Here is a 14,747-nt window from a genome sequence, read left to right as displayed (position 1 = left end):
CTGAAATTCATTTACTTGGCAAGAAGAACAAAAGCTCTACAAGTTCATGTCATAGCCACAAAGTGCTCATAACTCCTGGCCAAAATGGGAATCTTCCAGTTACTTTGGCTGGAGACCTACAGTAATATATTGCAAATTTTAGAGATTGCTAGAAATAAGCTAGTGTGACTATAAAAATATTTTAAAAGGAAAGACAACAAGGGTCCCGAGCCAAAGTAAATTGCTAGAGCCAAAGTAAATTGCTGAAATGAATGGGATATAAAGTCAATGGGAACTCAAGCACGACTTTCCCTAGATTTGGGCTAAAGGTTCCTGCAAATTTGCAAAAGGCAGTTCTGCTGCTAGGAGAGGAAATCGCAGCAGAAAGAGTAGCATCAAAAGCTTTAAAACATTTTCATCCAGCCAGACCATTTCAATATTTGCTAAATAATTTCATCAGGCTACAAATGTCGATTCAGCACAGCAAACCGTTGGTCTCATGAGTATTATTTACCCGTGTGGAATAGTAATTTCTGTCACCAAATTGCCACAGGAACAAAAGTAAAAAATAAAGACAGAAGATATTTACCATCTCTAGTTTATCTGCTTGGAGACGAACAGTGGGGTTTAGGGAAATCTTCCTTCTTTGTGGTCCATAATCATCGCTCCACGTGAGGCCAACAGCTAAGAGACAACAGGTTGCACATTAATTGGAAATCTAATTGGAACTTTTTCTCCTGAAGGATGTGTTCCGAACTCCTGCTGTTCAAACAACTGGAGCTAATCACCTGAATACCAGAATCAACTCGTGCTTGTTATTCCACCCCCCTTTAAACAGTAAGCAAGATGCAATTTAAATGTTTATTACAGATCTCAAATGGAAACTGATGGATGCTGCTGAAATACTAGTTGGACCTTCCTGTACGAACCCGCCAAGATATAAGGGTCTCGGGGGGGGGGGGCCTCACACAAAAACCTGGAGAATAATTGGGGAATGAATCGGCTGTGGATCAAACAGATATTATTGAAATATGAACAGGCATATCATGAGAGAGGCACATGGTGACACCTCTTTTAAAAAACAATAAAAAGGAAACAGGAGATGGAGGGAGAGAGAAAGAGAGAGAAAGAGAAAGAAATTAGTTGATACAGGCTGTGGCACAGATGTACACAATTTCTTTTTTGTGGTGAGGGGGCATTTCTTTGGACTCCTGCCAAGTCACCAAAACTGCTTTCTAAAACATCCCCCAAAGCCTGCATATTTGCAAAACAATAACAATTTATTACTTATACCCTGCCCATCTGGTTGGGTTTCCCCAGCCACTCTGGGCAGCTCACAACAGGATATTAAAAACGCGATAAAACATCAAACATTAAAAACTTCCCTAAACAGGGCTGCCTTCGGGTGTCTTCTAAAAGACAAATAGCCTCCAGGTGTCTTCTCAAAGTCAGGTAGTTGTTTATTTCCTTGACATCTGATGGGAGGGTGTTCCATAGGGCGGGCGCCACTACCGAGAAGGCCCTTTACCTGGTTCCCTGTAACCTCACTTCTCGCATTGGGGGAACCACCAGAAGGCCCTCGGCGCTGGACCTCAGTGTCCAGGCAGAATGATGGGGGTGGAGACGCTCCTTCAGGTATACTGGGCTGAGGCTGTTTAGGGCTTTGAAGGTCAGCGCCAACACTTTGAATTGTGCTCGGAAACGTACTGGGAGCCAATGCAGATCTCTCAGAACTGGTGTTATGTGGTCCCGGCGGCCACTCCCAGTCACCAGGGAGCCAATGTACTGGGAGCCAATGTAGGTCTTTCAGGACCGGTGTTTTATACACATGGTTGAGCAAGCATGGCTGTACCAACACTAGACAACCCATACAGTATTCTACCATGTGCATGTGCTTTTATAGAATACCCCAACATATTTTTGCATCTATAGCTATACGTACATACATGAACTGGCTACTGCCTGTTTAAGACATACAGGAGAAGCGGCTTTGAGGCAAAACAAGGATTTTGCCTATGCCTGAGCCCTTGCCTCCTACCCAACCTTCAGCAAATGTGAAAAAAAAATGCAAGGTGCTTTTGCACTCATTTTATATCTTTAATATACATGTGGCAAACATATGTTAAGTGCAGAGTCCTATAAGCACTGGAAAATACTTAGGTTTCTATGGCAACTGGATCTTCAGATATGCCGGTGTTATTCACCACGCTGTGCCAAAGTGAGCCTATTGATTACTAATTATATAAGCTTGGCAGGTTTTCAATCGGCCTACTTCCAGGGAAGCCTGTCCATGTCTATTTGTTTGCCACAGGTGCCCGGTGTGGCACTGCAAAGCATTCTGGGAGTGTTAGTTCATGCAGGGCTCCAGCCAGGCCTACTGAATGGAACTACTGCTGCAGAAACCAGGGCTTATCCTAGAATACACTCAAACAACAGCAACAATTTATTTGTATGCCGCCCATCTGACTGGGGTGCCTCAGCCCCTCTGGGTGGCTTCCAACAAATGAAAACATCAAACGCAGTAAAACAGTAAAACCCCAAACATTAAAAACTTCCCCTATACAGGGCTGCCTCCAGATGTCTTCTCAAAGTCAGGTAGTTGTTTATTTCCTTGACATCTGAGAGGAGGGTGTTCTAGGGAGGAGCTATCATGGAGGGCAAGCTTGTCCAGCGTTACAGATATTCTCAGGGAGGAAGCTTATGGACAACCCCATATTCATAGAATTGTAGAGTTGGAATAGACCCTGAGGGTCATTTAGACCAACCCCCTGCAATGCAGGAATACGCAGCTACCCCAAATGGGGATCGAACCTGCAACCTTGGTATTCCCTGAAACAGACTTTGAAAACCATTTATTACTCCCTTTATAGGTAAAGGACCCCTGGACGGTTAAGTCCAGTCAAAGGCGACTATGGGGTTGCGGCGCTCATCTCGCTTTTCAGGCCGAGGGAGCCGGCGTTTGTCTGCAGACAGCTTTCCGGGTCATGTGGCCAGCATGACTAAACTGCTTCTGGTGCAACAGGACACCGGGATGAGTGCCAGAGCGCACGGAAATGCCGTTTACCTTCCCGCTGCAGCGGTACCTATTTATCTACTTGCGCCGGCGTGCTTTCAAACTGCTAGGTTGGCAGAAGCTGGGACAGAGCAAAGGGAGCTCACCCCGTCGCGGGGATTCGAACTGCCAACCTTCCGATCGGCAAGCCCAAGAGGCTCAGTGGTTTCGACCACAGCGCCACCCTTTATATCTCACATCTTTTCCATTATGGCACTCAAGGTGACTTGCATGGGCCTCCTTGATGGTATCCCATCCTTTCAGTAGCCAGACCCAGATACGTTTAGCTTCAGAAAGGTCGCTACATCATGAGCTTTGGACCAGGCCCTGGCACCCACAGCCCCAAACCCCAGGTGTCAATCCTATAGCTGCAGAAGACAAATGAGGAAGGAAAGGGTGCATTGTCCTTGCTGGTTACAAGCAAGGACAATCCATCCCTGTTCAGCCATCCCACAAAATAGTCAATGGCCATTATATTGGAAAGGGACTGCTAGACAATCCATTCATTCGTGTTAGGGGAACAATGGGTGCATAATAGAGGCTTTTTCTAAAGGAAAAGTAAACACATTAAATGCTACTCCTGTGAGAAAGGTAATGGCAACTATGTGATGAGAAAGCAAGGAAGTGAGCGTTTACCCCCAGCAGATGTATCAGCGGTACTGTTGTTTGCAGAAAATGCGGGAGATTGCTCTCTCTTCTTGAATCCGGCTTTCGTCTATGAAAGAAAATACACAAAATAAGGAGGTGCCTTCTGGTAAAGTAGGTCAAGGACCAAACAAACAAATGTCATTAAAAACCAAACACACACACACACACACACACACACACACACACAGGCTGATTACAGAAAAGAAGCCCTGGCTAATGCTTTATCTAAACTTCAGATGAATATACAATACATAGCAAAAGCTTTAGAAGAAACTGGTTCCCTTTACAACATGTGCCCATAGAATTATGTTAAGCAGCTTTGGAAGAGTGGTCTGTATTGACTGTTCTTCAAGCAGCCCCAGAACCGCTGGAATAAACCATGGTTATTTAGTTTTTTCTCCACCTGCCGCTGCAAAGAAATCCATCCCCACCCTATCAACTCATGCAGGGATGCAACCACGCTAGAAGGGACACTGTTAGCTGCAGAGAGCGAGAGAAGCTATAGAAGCCAAAAGGAACTTAATTTGGCAGGCCGGACCAATCCGTGGACACCAAGCCAAACCGCCAGCCACAAAGAACGGGAGGGTGCATTCCATCAGATATGTGGGCAACCTTAAGTACTGCGCAACTGGTAAAAGCCAACTCCCGACGGAGGGCCCCTAGCTAAGGAATTCCATGCTGGATCCAAGGCTGGAAAAAGGCTTCAATGCACTCCTACCTCCCTGACATGGCTTTTTTTTAAATGTCCAATTTCTCTTCGTAGCTCTACACAGACAGTGGCTACGGTGGTGGTCCCGAGAACGAGGAGATCCAAAGCAGGAACTGGTTGCCATTTATTACGCAAAAGGCACGTAGAGGTTTTCCACCAGGGAACATATAGCTTTTGCCAGACAGATCCCTGTCCTTTTCTGACAAAAAAAAACCCCCAGTAGCATTGAGAATTTCCACTGTTTTGTGCTGCGTCATAGAATTCTAGAAAGTGTTAATGGCTAAAAAAAAAGAGAGAGAGAGCAAGGGAACATTTGATCACGTGTCCCAGGGAAGCTCTGATTGATTGATTTCATTTGTATATCACCCTTTCCTACAAGGAACTGAAAGTGGTGTGCATGGTTCTCCTTCTCCCCATCTTATCCACCCAATAACCTTGCGAGGTAGGTTATGCTGAGATTGAGTGACTGGCCCAAGGTCACCCAGTGAGCTTTCATGGCTGAGTGGGGATTCGAACCCTGGTCTCCCAGGTTCCTAGTCTGACACTCTAACCACTACACCACACTGGCTCCCACGTGTTCATGGCTTTTCAAGGACTCTGTTTTATACATTACAGTGCAGGCACATCTCAGCGATATGCAAGACTCCTGAAAAATTCAGGTTGCAAATCTAATGCAAGGGGATGGACAATGTAATGTATGACCTGTCGTGTTTTGCTTTCCTCCGTCTGTTTGTCATTTCCCGAGGGAGCTGTTTATACCCAACAGTGCTGAGAAAGAGTACAGTCTTATGCATATCTATGTTCCTCTTGTGTCTGATGGGAGTTTACTCCCAAGAAAGCATGCTTAGGATCCAAATGGACTCTCAGTTCATCGAAATAATGCTTAAAAGAAAAGAGGACATCCAACAGAATGGTATAAAAATGTTATTCACTGAAATTTCTCCAGCTGTATTAGCATTATATTTCAAAGAAGAGCATGTTTTTCACGCAGAACTTTGGGGTTTTATTGGGGGGGGGAGGGAGGGGGGGAGAAGGAGGAATCATGTGTCTGTTCAAATTTCCTTACTTCCTCCATACTAAGAATGATGACAGGGTGCTGGCTGTGGGAAGAAGCCACACAGCACGCTTGGCAGAGAAATTCTCCTTACTCTTTCTTTCCTTTTTTAATTTAAAAAAATGTATTTTCCTCTCGACTGTTTGAACTGAGGAAGAGCTTAACATATCATCATCATCAACTTCATTGCACTAGCCAAAGGCCATGGCATCATTCACAAAAGGAACGAAGAGAAAAGCAACAATAACCATAAAGGTAAAGGTAAAGCTGACCGTTAGGTCCAGTCGCGGACGACTCTGGGGTTGCGCGCTCATCTCGCTCTATAGGCCGAGGGAGCTGGCGTTTGTCCACAGACAGCTTCTGGGTCATGTGGCCAGCATGACTAAGCCGCTTCTGATGAATCAGAGCAGCGCACGGAAACGCCGTTTGCCTTCCCGTCGGAGCGGTACCTATTTATCTACTTGCACTTTGAGGTGCTTTCGAACTGCTAGGTGGGCAGGAGCTGGGACTGAACCAAGGGGAGCTCACCCCGTTGCAGGGATTCGAACCGCTGACCTTCCAATCAGCAAGCCCTAGGCTCAGTGGTTTAGACCACAATGCCACCTGCATCCATAAAAAACCATAAAAATATCAGGCACTGCACATACAATAAACCACAATCACGTCTCCTAAAAATTATTTGTTGCATACGATAGAAGAGCAAGGGGTTCTCAGGTAGAATGAGCCAGCTTAAATGTCCGAATGACCTTTGCAATTGACTATTTTATCTAGTTCTTTTCTCCTGATCTTCTTAGCTGCCAATGCATATAGTGCTACTTTATAAGTTACAAAGGCTTAACATATCTCAATAGCTGGTGGAGCTCATGAATTTGCCTACATACAAAAAGAAAACCTGGTTGCCACATATGTTCCATCGGACCAACACAGACAAGAAAACTTCAGTATAAATTGAGGTGAGTTTTTTCTTAAAGAAAGGAAGATTTGAAGATTTTTTTAAAAATGTACCAAAATAAGAAACATATGTATGTTGGGGCACACATGGTATAAATTAAAGTGAGCCTTTGATCAGGGGGAGGGGCAACCTTTGGATAGCTCAGTTAGCAGAGCATGAGACTCTTAATTTCAGAGCTGTGGGTTCAAGCCCCACATAGGGCAAAGATTCCTGCATTGCAGGGGGTTGGTCTAGATGACCACTGGGGTCCCCTGCAATCTACAACTATGTGAGGCTGCTGTCCTATATAACAGGGATGGGCAACCTTTTTTTTCTGCTAAGGGCCAATCATTTATGAAATGCACACTGGTGGTTGGTTGAAGTCAAAACTGGGCGAGGTTGGAGCTAAAAGCAGATGGGGCCACCCTTTCCCTCTCTTTTCTCCTTTCCCTAACACAACTCTCTTCCTCCCTTCTTTGTCAGCTGCATAAAATTACACAGAGAGCTACATCTCGCCATAGGACTGCCAGCTGTCCATCAATGCTATGTGTGCGTGGTTGGGTGCAAGTCCCATTGAACCCAGCAGGCAGTGCTGGATTTATGTACAGTGGTGGACGCGGGTGGCGCTGTGGGTTAAACCACAGAGCCTAGGACTTGCTGATCAGAAGGTCGGCGGTTCGAATCCCCGCGACGGGGTGAGTTCCCGTTGCTCGGTTCCTGCTCCTGCCAACCTAGCAGTTCGAAAGCACATCAAAGTGCAAGTAGATAAATAGGTACCGCTCCGGCAGGAAGGTAAACGGCGTTTCTGTGCGCTGCTCTGGTTTGCCAGAAGCGGCTTAGTCATGCTGGCCACATGACCCGGAAGCTGTATGCTGGCTCCCTCGGCCAATAAAGTGAGATGAGCGCCACAACCCCAGAGTCGGTCACGACTGGACCTAATGGTCAGGGGTCCCTTTACCTTTACCTTGGGTTACATACGCTTCAGGTTACATACGCTTCAGGTTACAGACTAGCTAAACAAGCTATAGCTTAGGGTCCCACTTTCTTGCGCCCCCCCCCAAAAAAAACAAAGTGGAAAAAGCTGGATGTACATTTTCAAAATATAAGATAAAAAACAAATAAAATAAAACCAAGATACAGTAACAGAGTTTTGTGTTGTGTAGGCTCCTATGATATAAGAAATGGGCCCCACCTGCTAGCCTGCTCCCTAAAATATCACCGGTTTGCTCATTTCTATATATAGGGTGCCAGCATTCTGCATGTGCAAATGGCTTTAGATACATATTAGGTCCATAATCATACAGTGGTACCTTGGGTTAAGAACTTAATTCGTTCCGGAGGTCCATTCTTAACCTGAAACTGTTCTTAACCTGAAGCACCACTTTAGCTAATGGGGCCTCCTGCTGCGTGCCACCGCTGCGCGATTTCTGTTCTCATCCTGAAGCAAAGTTCTTAACCTGAAGCACTATTTCTGGGTTAGCGGAGTCTGTAACCTGAAGCGTCTGTAACCTGAAGCGTCTGTAAGCCAAGGTACCACTGTACAGCATATATTCAACACAAAAAACAGCGACAATTTGTTGTTCACAAAGGACAGCTGGACATATAAAGCGCCCCATTACCTTCAGTAGCTTAGGGCCACATCAAACCTAAATCTGGCCCTGCCAGCGGGGCTCACTTCCAAGCTAGGCATATATAGGACTGCACTGCCAGTCACTTGTGCCTTCTGAAAGAACATATAGACCGATGTGTAAGTGAAGAGGTCAAGGAATTGATTTCTGCTAAAACAACTGGCTGCCTGTGAAATTTGTGACAAGCAGGACTTGGATAATCTATCTAGTTTAGCAGTTTGCTTGCTGATCGCTGCCCCTTTGTCAACCGATGACCCTTAAATTGGTTTTCAGAGAATACTTGCCACATTCAGAATAGACATCTTTGAGTCAATGCTCTCATTTGGAGACGAAGATGGAGGAAGCTGCAGTTTGTATCCATCTGAAGTTAACAGGCTGGAGGGGGGCGGCAGAGTTTCCGCTTGACTGGAAAGAGGTTCACGCCGAATGAAAGCGATTTCCCACGAGGAGCTAGATCTAAAAATGAAGTCACAGGTTGGACACAGGTATTGTACGTTGCATTCTTCCTGAAATAATGAAGACCTCCCTGTAATTATCAAAATATGTCAGGCAGCAAGTGATGTTTAGAGGGTCAATAAAATTCAGTGGGACAAAAATCTGTTGCACCAACTTGTTTTTAATTATTGCCCTTGTTCTTGATGGCTAGGAGGGCCAAATTTGCGAGGGTCTTACATTTTTAATGTGCTGTTACCAGCCCAGAATGTTTGGGCTTAGGTGGCATCTGTCTTGGGAAACAATGGAGTGCGTCTATGGGGCTGGGGTCAAACCACTGGAGAATCACAGCGCCCAAAAGTATCAGGATTTATGCCTGCAAGACAGGGAGTTCTTTTTAACAGCTCTATATTTTAGCACTTCCAACAACACATATCCAAAATTCTCTCTCTAATCATGAGGGCTAGAGACATAAATCGACCAAATCTATACTAGGGAAGACAGACGGATGTAAAATGCAGCATTCAGAGGACTTGTTTTGTAGGGCAGTTGTTACCTCAGCTTTGTTCTGTTGATTAGGCTTCTTGCTTCTTCATAGGTGATTCCAATCAATGACTCCTTGTTAATGGAAACAAGCTGGTCCCCAGCTCTCAGCCGACCATCCTAGCAAGAACAAGGACAGTCGTTGGCACTTGTTTTTGCAATCAAGTTGCCTTAAGAGGTCAAGGCAAACTCTCCAAATTTATAAACTCCCAAGGTTGTTCAGTCTGTCAAATTGCCTTTTAGAGAAGGGGAGGGCCACATTTGATCTGATAAGAGTGCCAGACTCTTGGTACAAATAAATAACAAATCAGAGTGCCTGGTACAAATAACTGCCCGACTGAAGCAGGCTGCTCTCTGCCCCTTGCTCTGCTCAGTTTATGAACTGTATGTGGCTTTTGGTATGACTGTGTAGAAGTGTAGAGCTGAAATGGTCATTTAGTAAACCCCCCCGCAATGCAGGAATCACAGGTAAAGCATCCACGACAGGTGGCTATTCAGACTCTGCTCAAAAACCTCCAATGAAGGAGAGTCTGCCACCTTCTGAGGTAGCCTGTTCCACGGCTTAGCAGATCTTACCATCAGAATGTTCTTCCTAATGTTTAGTTCAGGGGTCAGCAAACTTTTTCAGCAGAAGAAGAGTTTGGATGTGATATCCCGCTTTATCACTACCTGAAGGAGTCTCAAAGCGGCTAACAAAAGGGGTCCTTGTAGGTGAAGCTTGTATTTTATTCCCACTACAGTACCTCGGGTTAAGTACTTAATTCGTTCCGGAGGTCTGTTCTTAACCTGAAACTGTTCTTAACCTGAAGCACCACTTTAGCTAATGGGACCTCCTGCTGCCGCTGCGCCGTCGCACGATTTCTGTTCTCATCCTGAAGCAAAGTTCTTGACCCGAGGTACTATTTCTGGGTTAGCGGAGTCTGTAACCTGAAGCGTATGTAACCTGAAGCATATGTAACCTGAGGTACCACTGTATTTTATCCTGATGGGGAGCAACAGGCACTGTGATGAAGCGAACCAAGTCCTCATAGCTAGAGCTGTCGAAATCAGCAATAGATGGACTGGACAGCCATGTAGATGCCAGGGGATGAAAAATTTAAAAAAAGGATAAGGGACAGGGAAGGGGATAATCAGGCAGTACTAGATGTCCTGGAAAGGAGAGGCTGGTATTAGGAGCTGAACTACTTTGCTGCTGCAGAACATAGTAACAGATCAGCGAGAGATATCAGTGGAATTTCACTGGGCACAAAATTGGACACAGATGGTCGTTTTGTTTTAGAATTAAGCCACAGACAGTTTGTGAGAAGTTTCTGTACCAGTTAATCCAGCTCTGAGCTGGATTAATTCGTACCAGAGGGGTGGGGGTAAGGGATCCAGTTTCAAACAGCTAGACATACAACCTCAGCGAACATTTGGACCGAGCAGATGCAACAGCGGAGAGCCCAAAGACTTGGCAACAATAATTTAGCGCACAGTTCAGGAAAATGTGGGTGGGTGGCTGGGGAGGTGGAGAACGAGGCCAGAAAAAGCGCTTTTGCACTCAGCTCAAACCAACGTTTAGCCTACAGCACATCACATTTCTGTTTTTGCCAAGCTCTACACTTAAAATTAAAAAAGAAGCTCTTTTAAAAAAAATTCAATGCAAGCAGCAATTCAGTCCGTGAAAATTGCAGACCCTCTAAGTGTCTCTTTTTTCCAGGAAGGGTCCCGGACTTACAGAAGCCATCCCGGTTTCTGCTTTGAACCAGCAATGTCCTGCTTCTCCTTAGGATGTCCCTATTTTCATGAGCGAAATGTTGAAGGGTACAGTAGGACAACCCTATTTTCACTGGAGAAATGTTGGTTAGTATGGAGTTATGTGACCATCCCGAGCCAAGGAGATAAGTAACTATACAATCTTTAGAAGACATCTGAAGGCAGCCCTGTATAGGGAAGGTTTTTTTAAAAAAAGTTTAATGTTTGATTATGTTTTCATATATGTTGGAAGCTGCCCAGAGAAGCTGGGGCAACACACTCAGATAGGTGGGGATATAAATAATAAAACTATTATTATTATTATTATTATGGAATAAGACATCCATATTTTTATCAGAGAAATATTGGAGGGTATGGAATTGCTGTCAACCTGAAAACAACAGGAATTCTAAGCATATACAGTGGTACCTCGCGAGACGAATGCCTCGCAAGACGGAAAACTCGCAAGACGAAAGGGTTTTTGGTTTTTTGAGTTGCTTCGCAAGACGATTTTCCCTATGGGCTTGCTTCACAAGACGGAAACGTCTTGCAAGTTTGTTTCCTTTTTCTTAACACCATTAATACAGTTGCAACTTGACTTCGAGGAGCAACTCATAGAATAATAAATAATAATAATAAATTTTATTTATATCCCGCCCTCCCCAGCCTTAGCCGGGCTCAGGGCGGCTAACAACAATAAAACAGTACAAAAGTACAGCATAAACAACACTCTAAAGCCATTCATTCTAAAATTAATTAATTCAAGCCACTGGCAGCCATTGGGCCAGAGCCCCGCGAAGATTGCCGAAGGAGGGAGTCAGGCTGTGCCCTTGCCAAAGGCCTGGTGGAACAGCTCTGTCTTGCAGGCCCTGCGGAAAGATGTCAAGTCCCGCAGGGCCCTGGTCTCTTGTGACAGAGTGTTCCACCAGATCGGAGCCACAGCCGAAAAAGCCCTGGCTCTCGTTGAGGCCAGCCTAACTTCTCTGTGGCCTGGGACCTTCAAGATGTTTTTATTTGGGGACCGTAAGTTTCTCTGTGGGGCATACCAGGAGAGGCGGTCCCGTAGGTACGAGGGTCCTAAGCCGTATAGGGCTTTAAAGGTTAAAACCAGCACCTTAAACCTGATCCTGTATTCCACCGGGAGCCAGTGCAGCTGGTATAGCACCGGGTGAATGTGATCTTGCAGCGAAGACCTCGTAAGGAGTCTCGCTGCAGCATTCTGCACCCGCTGGAGTTTCTGGGTCAGTCTCAAGGGCAGCCCCACGTAGAGCGAGTTACAATAATCCAGTCCACACGCGGTGTGGTAGCCTTTTTTGTGGTTTTTAAAGACTTTGGTGATTTTTGAAGCTTTTCCAAAACTTTTCCGACACCGTGCTTCGCAAGACGAAAAAAATCGCAAGACGACAAAACTCGCGGAACGAATTAATTTCGTCTTGCGAGGCACCACTGTAAGTCACTTCTGAAGGCACGGAAGTACTCTATAAAGATGTTCAGCCACACACATCCTTATGCACTGCAAGGGGTTGGACTAGATGATCCACAGGGTCCCTTCCAACTCTACGATTCTATGAGTGTACCAGGCTGACAAAACTAGAGAGGCTGATTGTTCCCATTTTACTGACACAGAACTGAGGCAGGTACAGGATTTGAACCGAAACTTTGAGGGCAGAATGCGTCAATAAGGAGGCCAATGCCCCTCCTTCCTCCCTAACCACTGAGAGATCCTCTAAATCAGGCATAGACAAACTCAGCCCTCCAGATGTTTTGGGACTACAACTCCCATCATCCCTAGCTAACAGGACCAGTGGTCAGGGATGATGGGAGTTGTAGTCTCTGGAGCGCCGAGTTTGCCTATGCCTGCTCTAAATCAATCACGAGAATCTCTGCTTCGCAACGCCTGGAGGCTATCCCAAAGGGATGCCCGATTGGAATATCACGAGTTAATAAACCGACACTAATCAAATGAAGGCCGCTGTCACCACTGGGGAAAGGATGGCTAGAAAAAGAAAGAGAGAGTAGGAAATCAGGCAGAGGCCAGAGTGTGAGTTTGTGGGCTAAGACGCCTCCCCACCCTGAGCCCAGATATGGCAATGGATAAGGAAAAGAGTGATTACTTGACACTTCACCTATGGCAAGAGAAAGAAAGGGATGCCGCACATTTATTTTATCATGCACAGGATTAAACCATTAATTGCTTTTTAATATACACTCCAGCAGCCTATGCAGTGGTACCTGGGGTTAAGAACTTAATTCGTTCTGGCGATCCATTCTTAACCTGAAACTGTTCTTAACCTGAGGTACCACTTTAGCTAATGGGACCTCCCACTGCTGCCATGCCGCCGCTGTGCGGTTTCTGTTCTCATCCTGAAGCAAAGTTCTTAACTTGAGGTACTATTTCTGGGTTAGCGGAGTCTGTAACCTGAAGCGTCTGTAACCTGAAGCGTCTGCAACTCGAGGTACCACTGTATATGAAAATGCATGCAACAGCCTATTCCACAAGAAGCTAATCCTGGTTTGCTTTCTTAGATGCCACTTTATAACTTCTGACGCTATAGCACTGAGCAACAGCATCTTGTTTGTTCCTCAGTGCTTATTATTTTTTCGACTAGGCTAAAATACTTCTTATCTGGCAGTGGCAAGCAACACAAGTGACAACAGCGGCCTCTGGTGGCACTGGTGCCAAACAGCACACACAAACCGCATCTGAAGCTAGTTCACAGCTAAAGCTCCGAACTGCCTATAAATTGTAGAATCGATTTGGAGGGGGTGGGACTTGGGTCTTAAATTTGAGGAAAGCGTAAACAAGCATAAATAGGTTTCTTTAGATTGGCACGCTTTCAAAAGGAGGAGTTAAAAATTTGACAGCCGTGCGTATTCTCTCTCTGTGATATAATCACTATATTTTTCGCTCTATAAGGCACACCCGATCATAAGATGCACCTAGTTTTTAGAGGAAGAAAACAAAAAAAGCCAGCAAAAGCCGCAGACATGCTCGCTCTTTAAAGATAGAGTGGCTCTTGGTGGCTTTTCCAGGAGGTGGGAGAAGGGACTGACGGACTTCCCTCCATCCCTTCTCCCACCTCCCTGAAAAGCCAGAGCAAGCTGCACAGCTATCGCTGAAGCCACACACACACACACACACACACACACAGAGAGAGAGATGGAGATGAAGAGAAAGAACAGTCCTCAGAGGAAAAAAGCTCTGCTATAATCAAACAGCACATTGTAGAAACTAAGCCCTGCTCCTAAAGCGCTCACTGCTTGAGGACATGGTTAGGGACACTAAATGTTGCCATCAAGAGATGCATTAGTTCCAGTTTTGCACATGATGCAAAACTTTGTCTCAACGGAGAAAGTGTGAGAAACAATGGGTAAGTGTGCAGCCTTTAGCTCAAGGGTTATTCCTGCACAAACACCATTCATATGAACATAGCTAACAAAGGAGCAGAGAGATCACAGACATATTTTGCAATCTGATCACCCCCCAAGCAATTGGAAATTACGGTTACAGACCACAATCTGTAAACTTAGTTTCTAGTTTTATGTGCACGCATGTACACATGCACACACACACAACCATTTGTATTGCATACACAAATCTCACAATGCTGCTTTACTGGCCGAGGGAGCCAGCGTTTTGTCTGCAGACAGCTTTCCAGGTCTAGGCGAACCAAAGCTGTGCACGGAAACACCATTTACCTTCCCGCTGGAGCAGTACCTATTTATCTACTTGCACTTTGATGTGTTTTCAAACTGCTAGGTTGGCAGGAGCTGGGACCAAGCAACGGGAGCTCACCCCGTCGCGGGGATTCGAACCACCAACCTTCTGATCGGCAAGCCCTAGGCTCATGCACATCAAACAAAGCATTTAAGGTAATTAAAGGCACCAACCACCTTCTAATGAAGGTCAAAAGGTTTAAGCGAATGCCGCAGAGCTTTTTCTGCTATAGAATCTCACCAAAAAAAGAAGCCTAACGGAGATCCCAACACAAGCTTTCCATGCTGCTAAGTTCAATAAAGAGAAAGGGGAGAAGGGA

The 14,747-nt window shown here is 45.4% G+C and overlaps 1 protein-coding gene across 5 annotated transcripts in view; it reads right to left on the bottom strand.

Annotated features, from left to right (window-relative positions):
• STXBP4 (syntaxin binding protein 4) overlaps positions 1-14,747 on the bottom strand; it is a 147,898-nt gene that overhangs the window by 110,014 nt on the left and 23,137 nt on the right. For all 5 annotated transcript variants that reach the window (XM_077923953.1, XM_077923955.1, XM_077923957.1 and 2 more), the window contains exons 5-8: positions 8,990-9,096; positions 8,286-8,457; positions 3,668-3,746; positions 569-663 (exon numbers count right to left, since the gene is read on the bottom strand). In XM_077923953.1, the coding sequence (XP_077780079.1) occupies positions 569-663; positions 3,668-3,746; positions 8,286-8,457; positions 8,990-9,096 (453 nt within the window). The remainder of the gene's footprint in view (positions 1-568; positions 664-3,667; positions 3,747-8,285; positions 8,458-8,989; positions 9,097-14,747) is intronic.

This window comes from Podarcis muralis, chromosome 2 (genome assembly GCF_964188315.1).
Source record: "Podarcis muralis chromosome 2, rPodMur119.hap1.1, whole genome shotgun sequence".
NCBI lineage: Eukaryota > Metazoa > Chordata > Lepidosauria > Squamata > Lacertidae > Podarcis > Podarcis muralis.
This window is presented reverse-complemented; position numbering and strand designations above follow the sequence as displayed.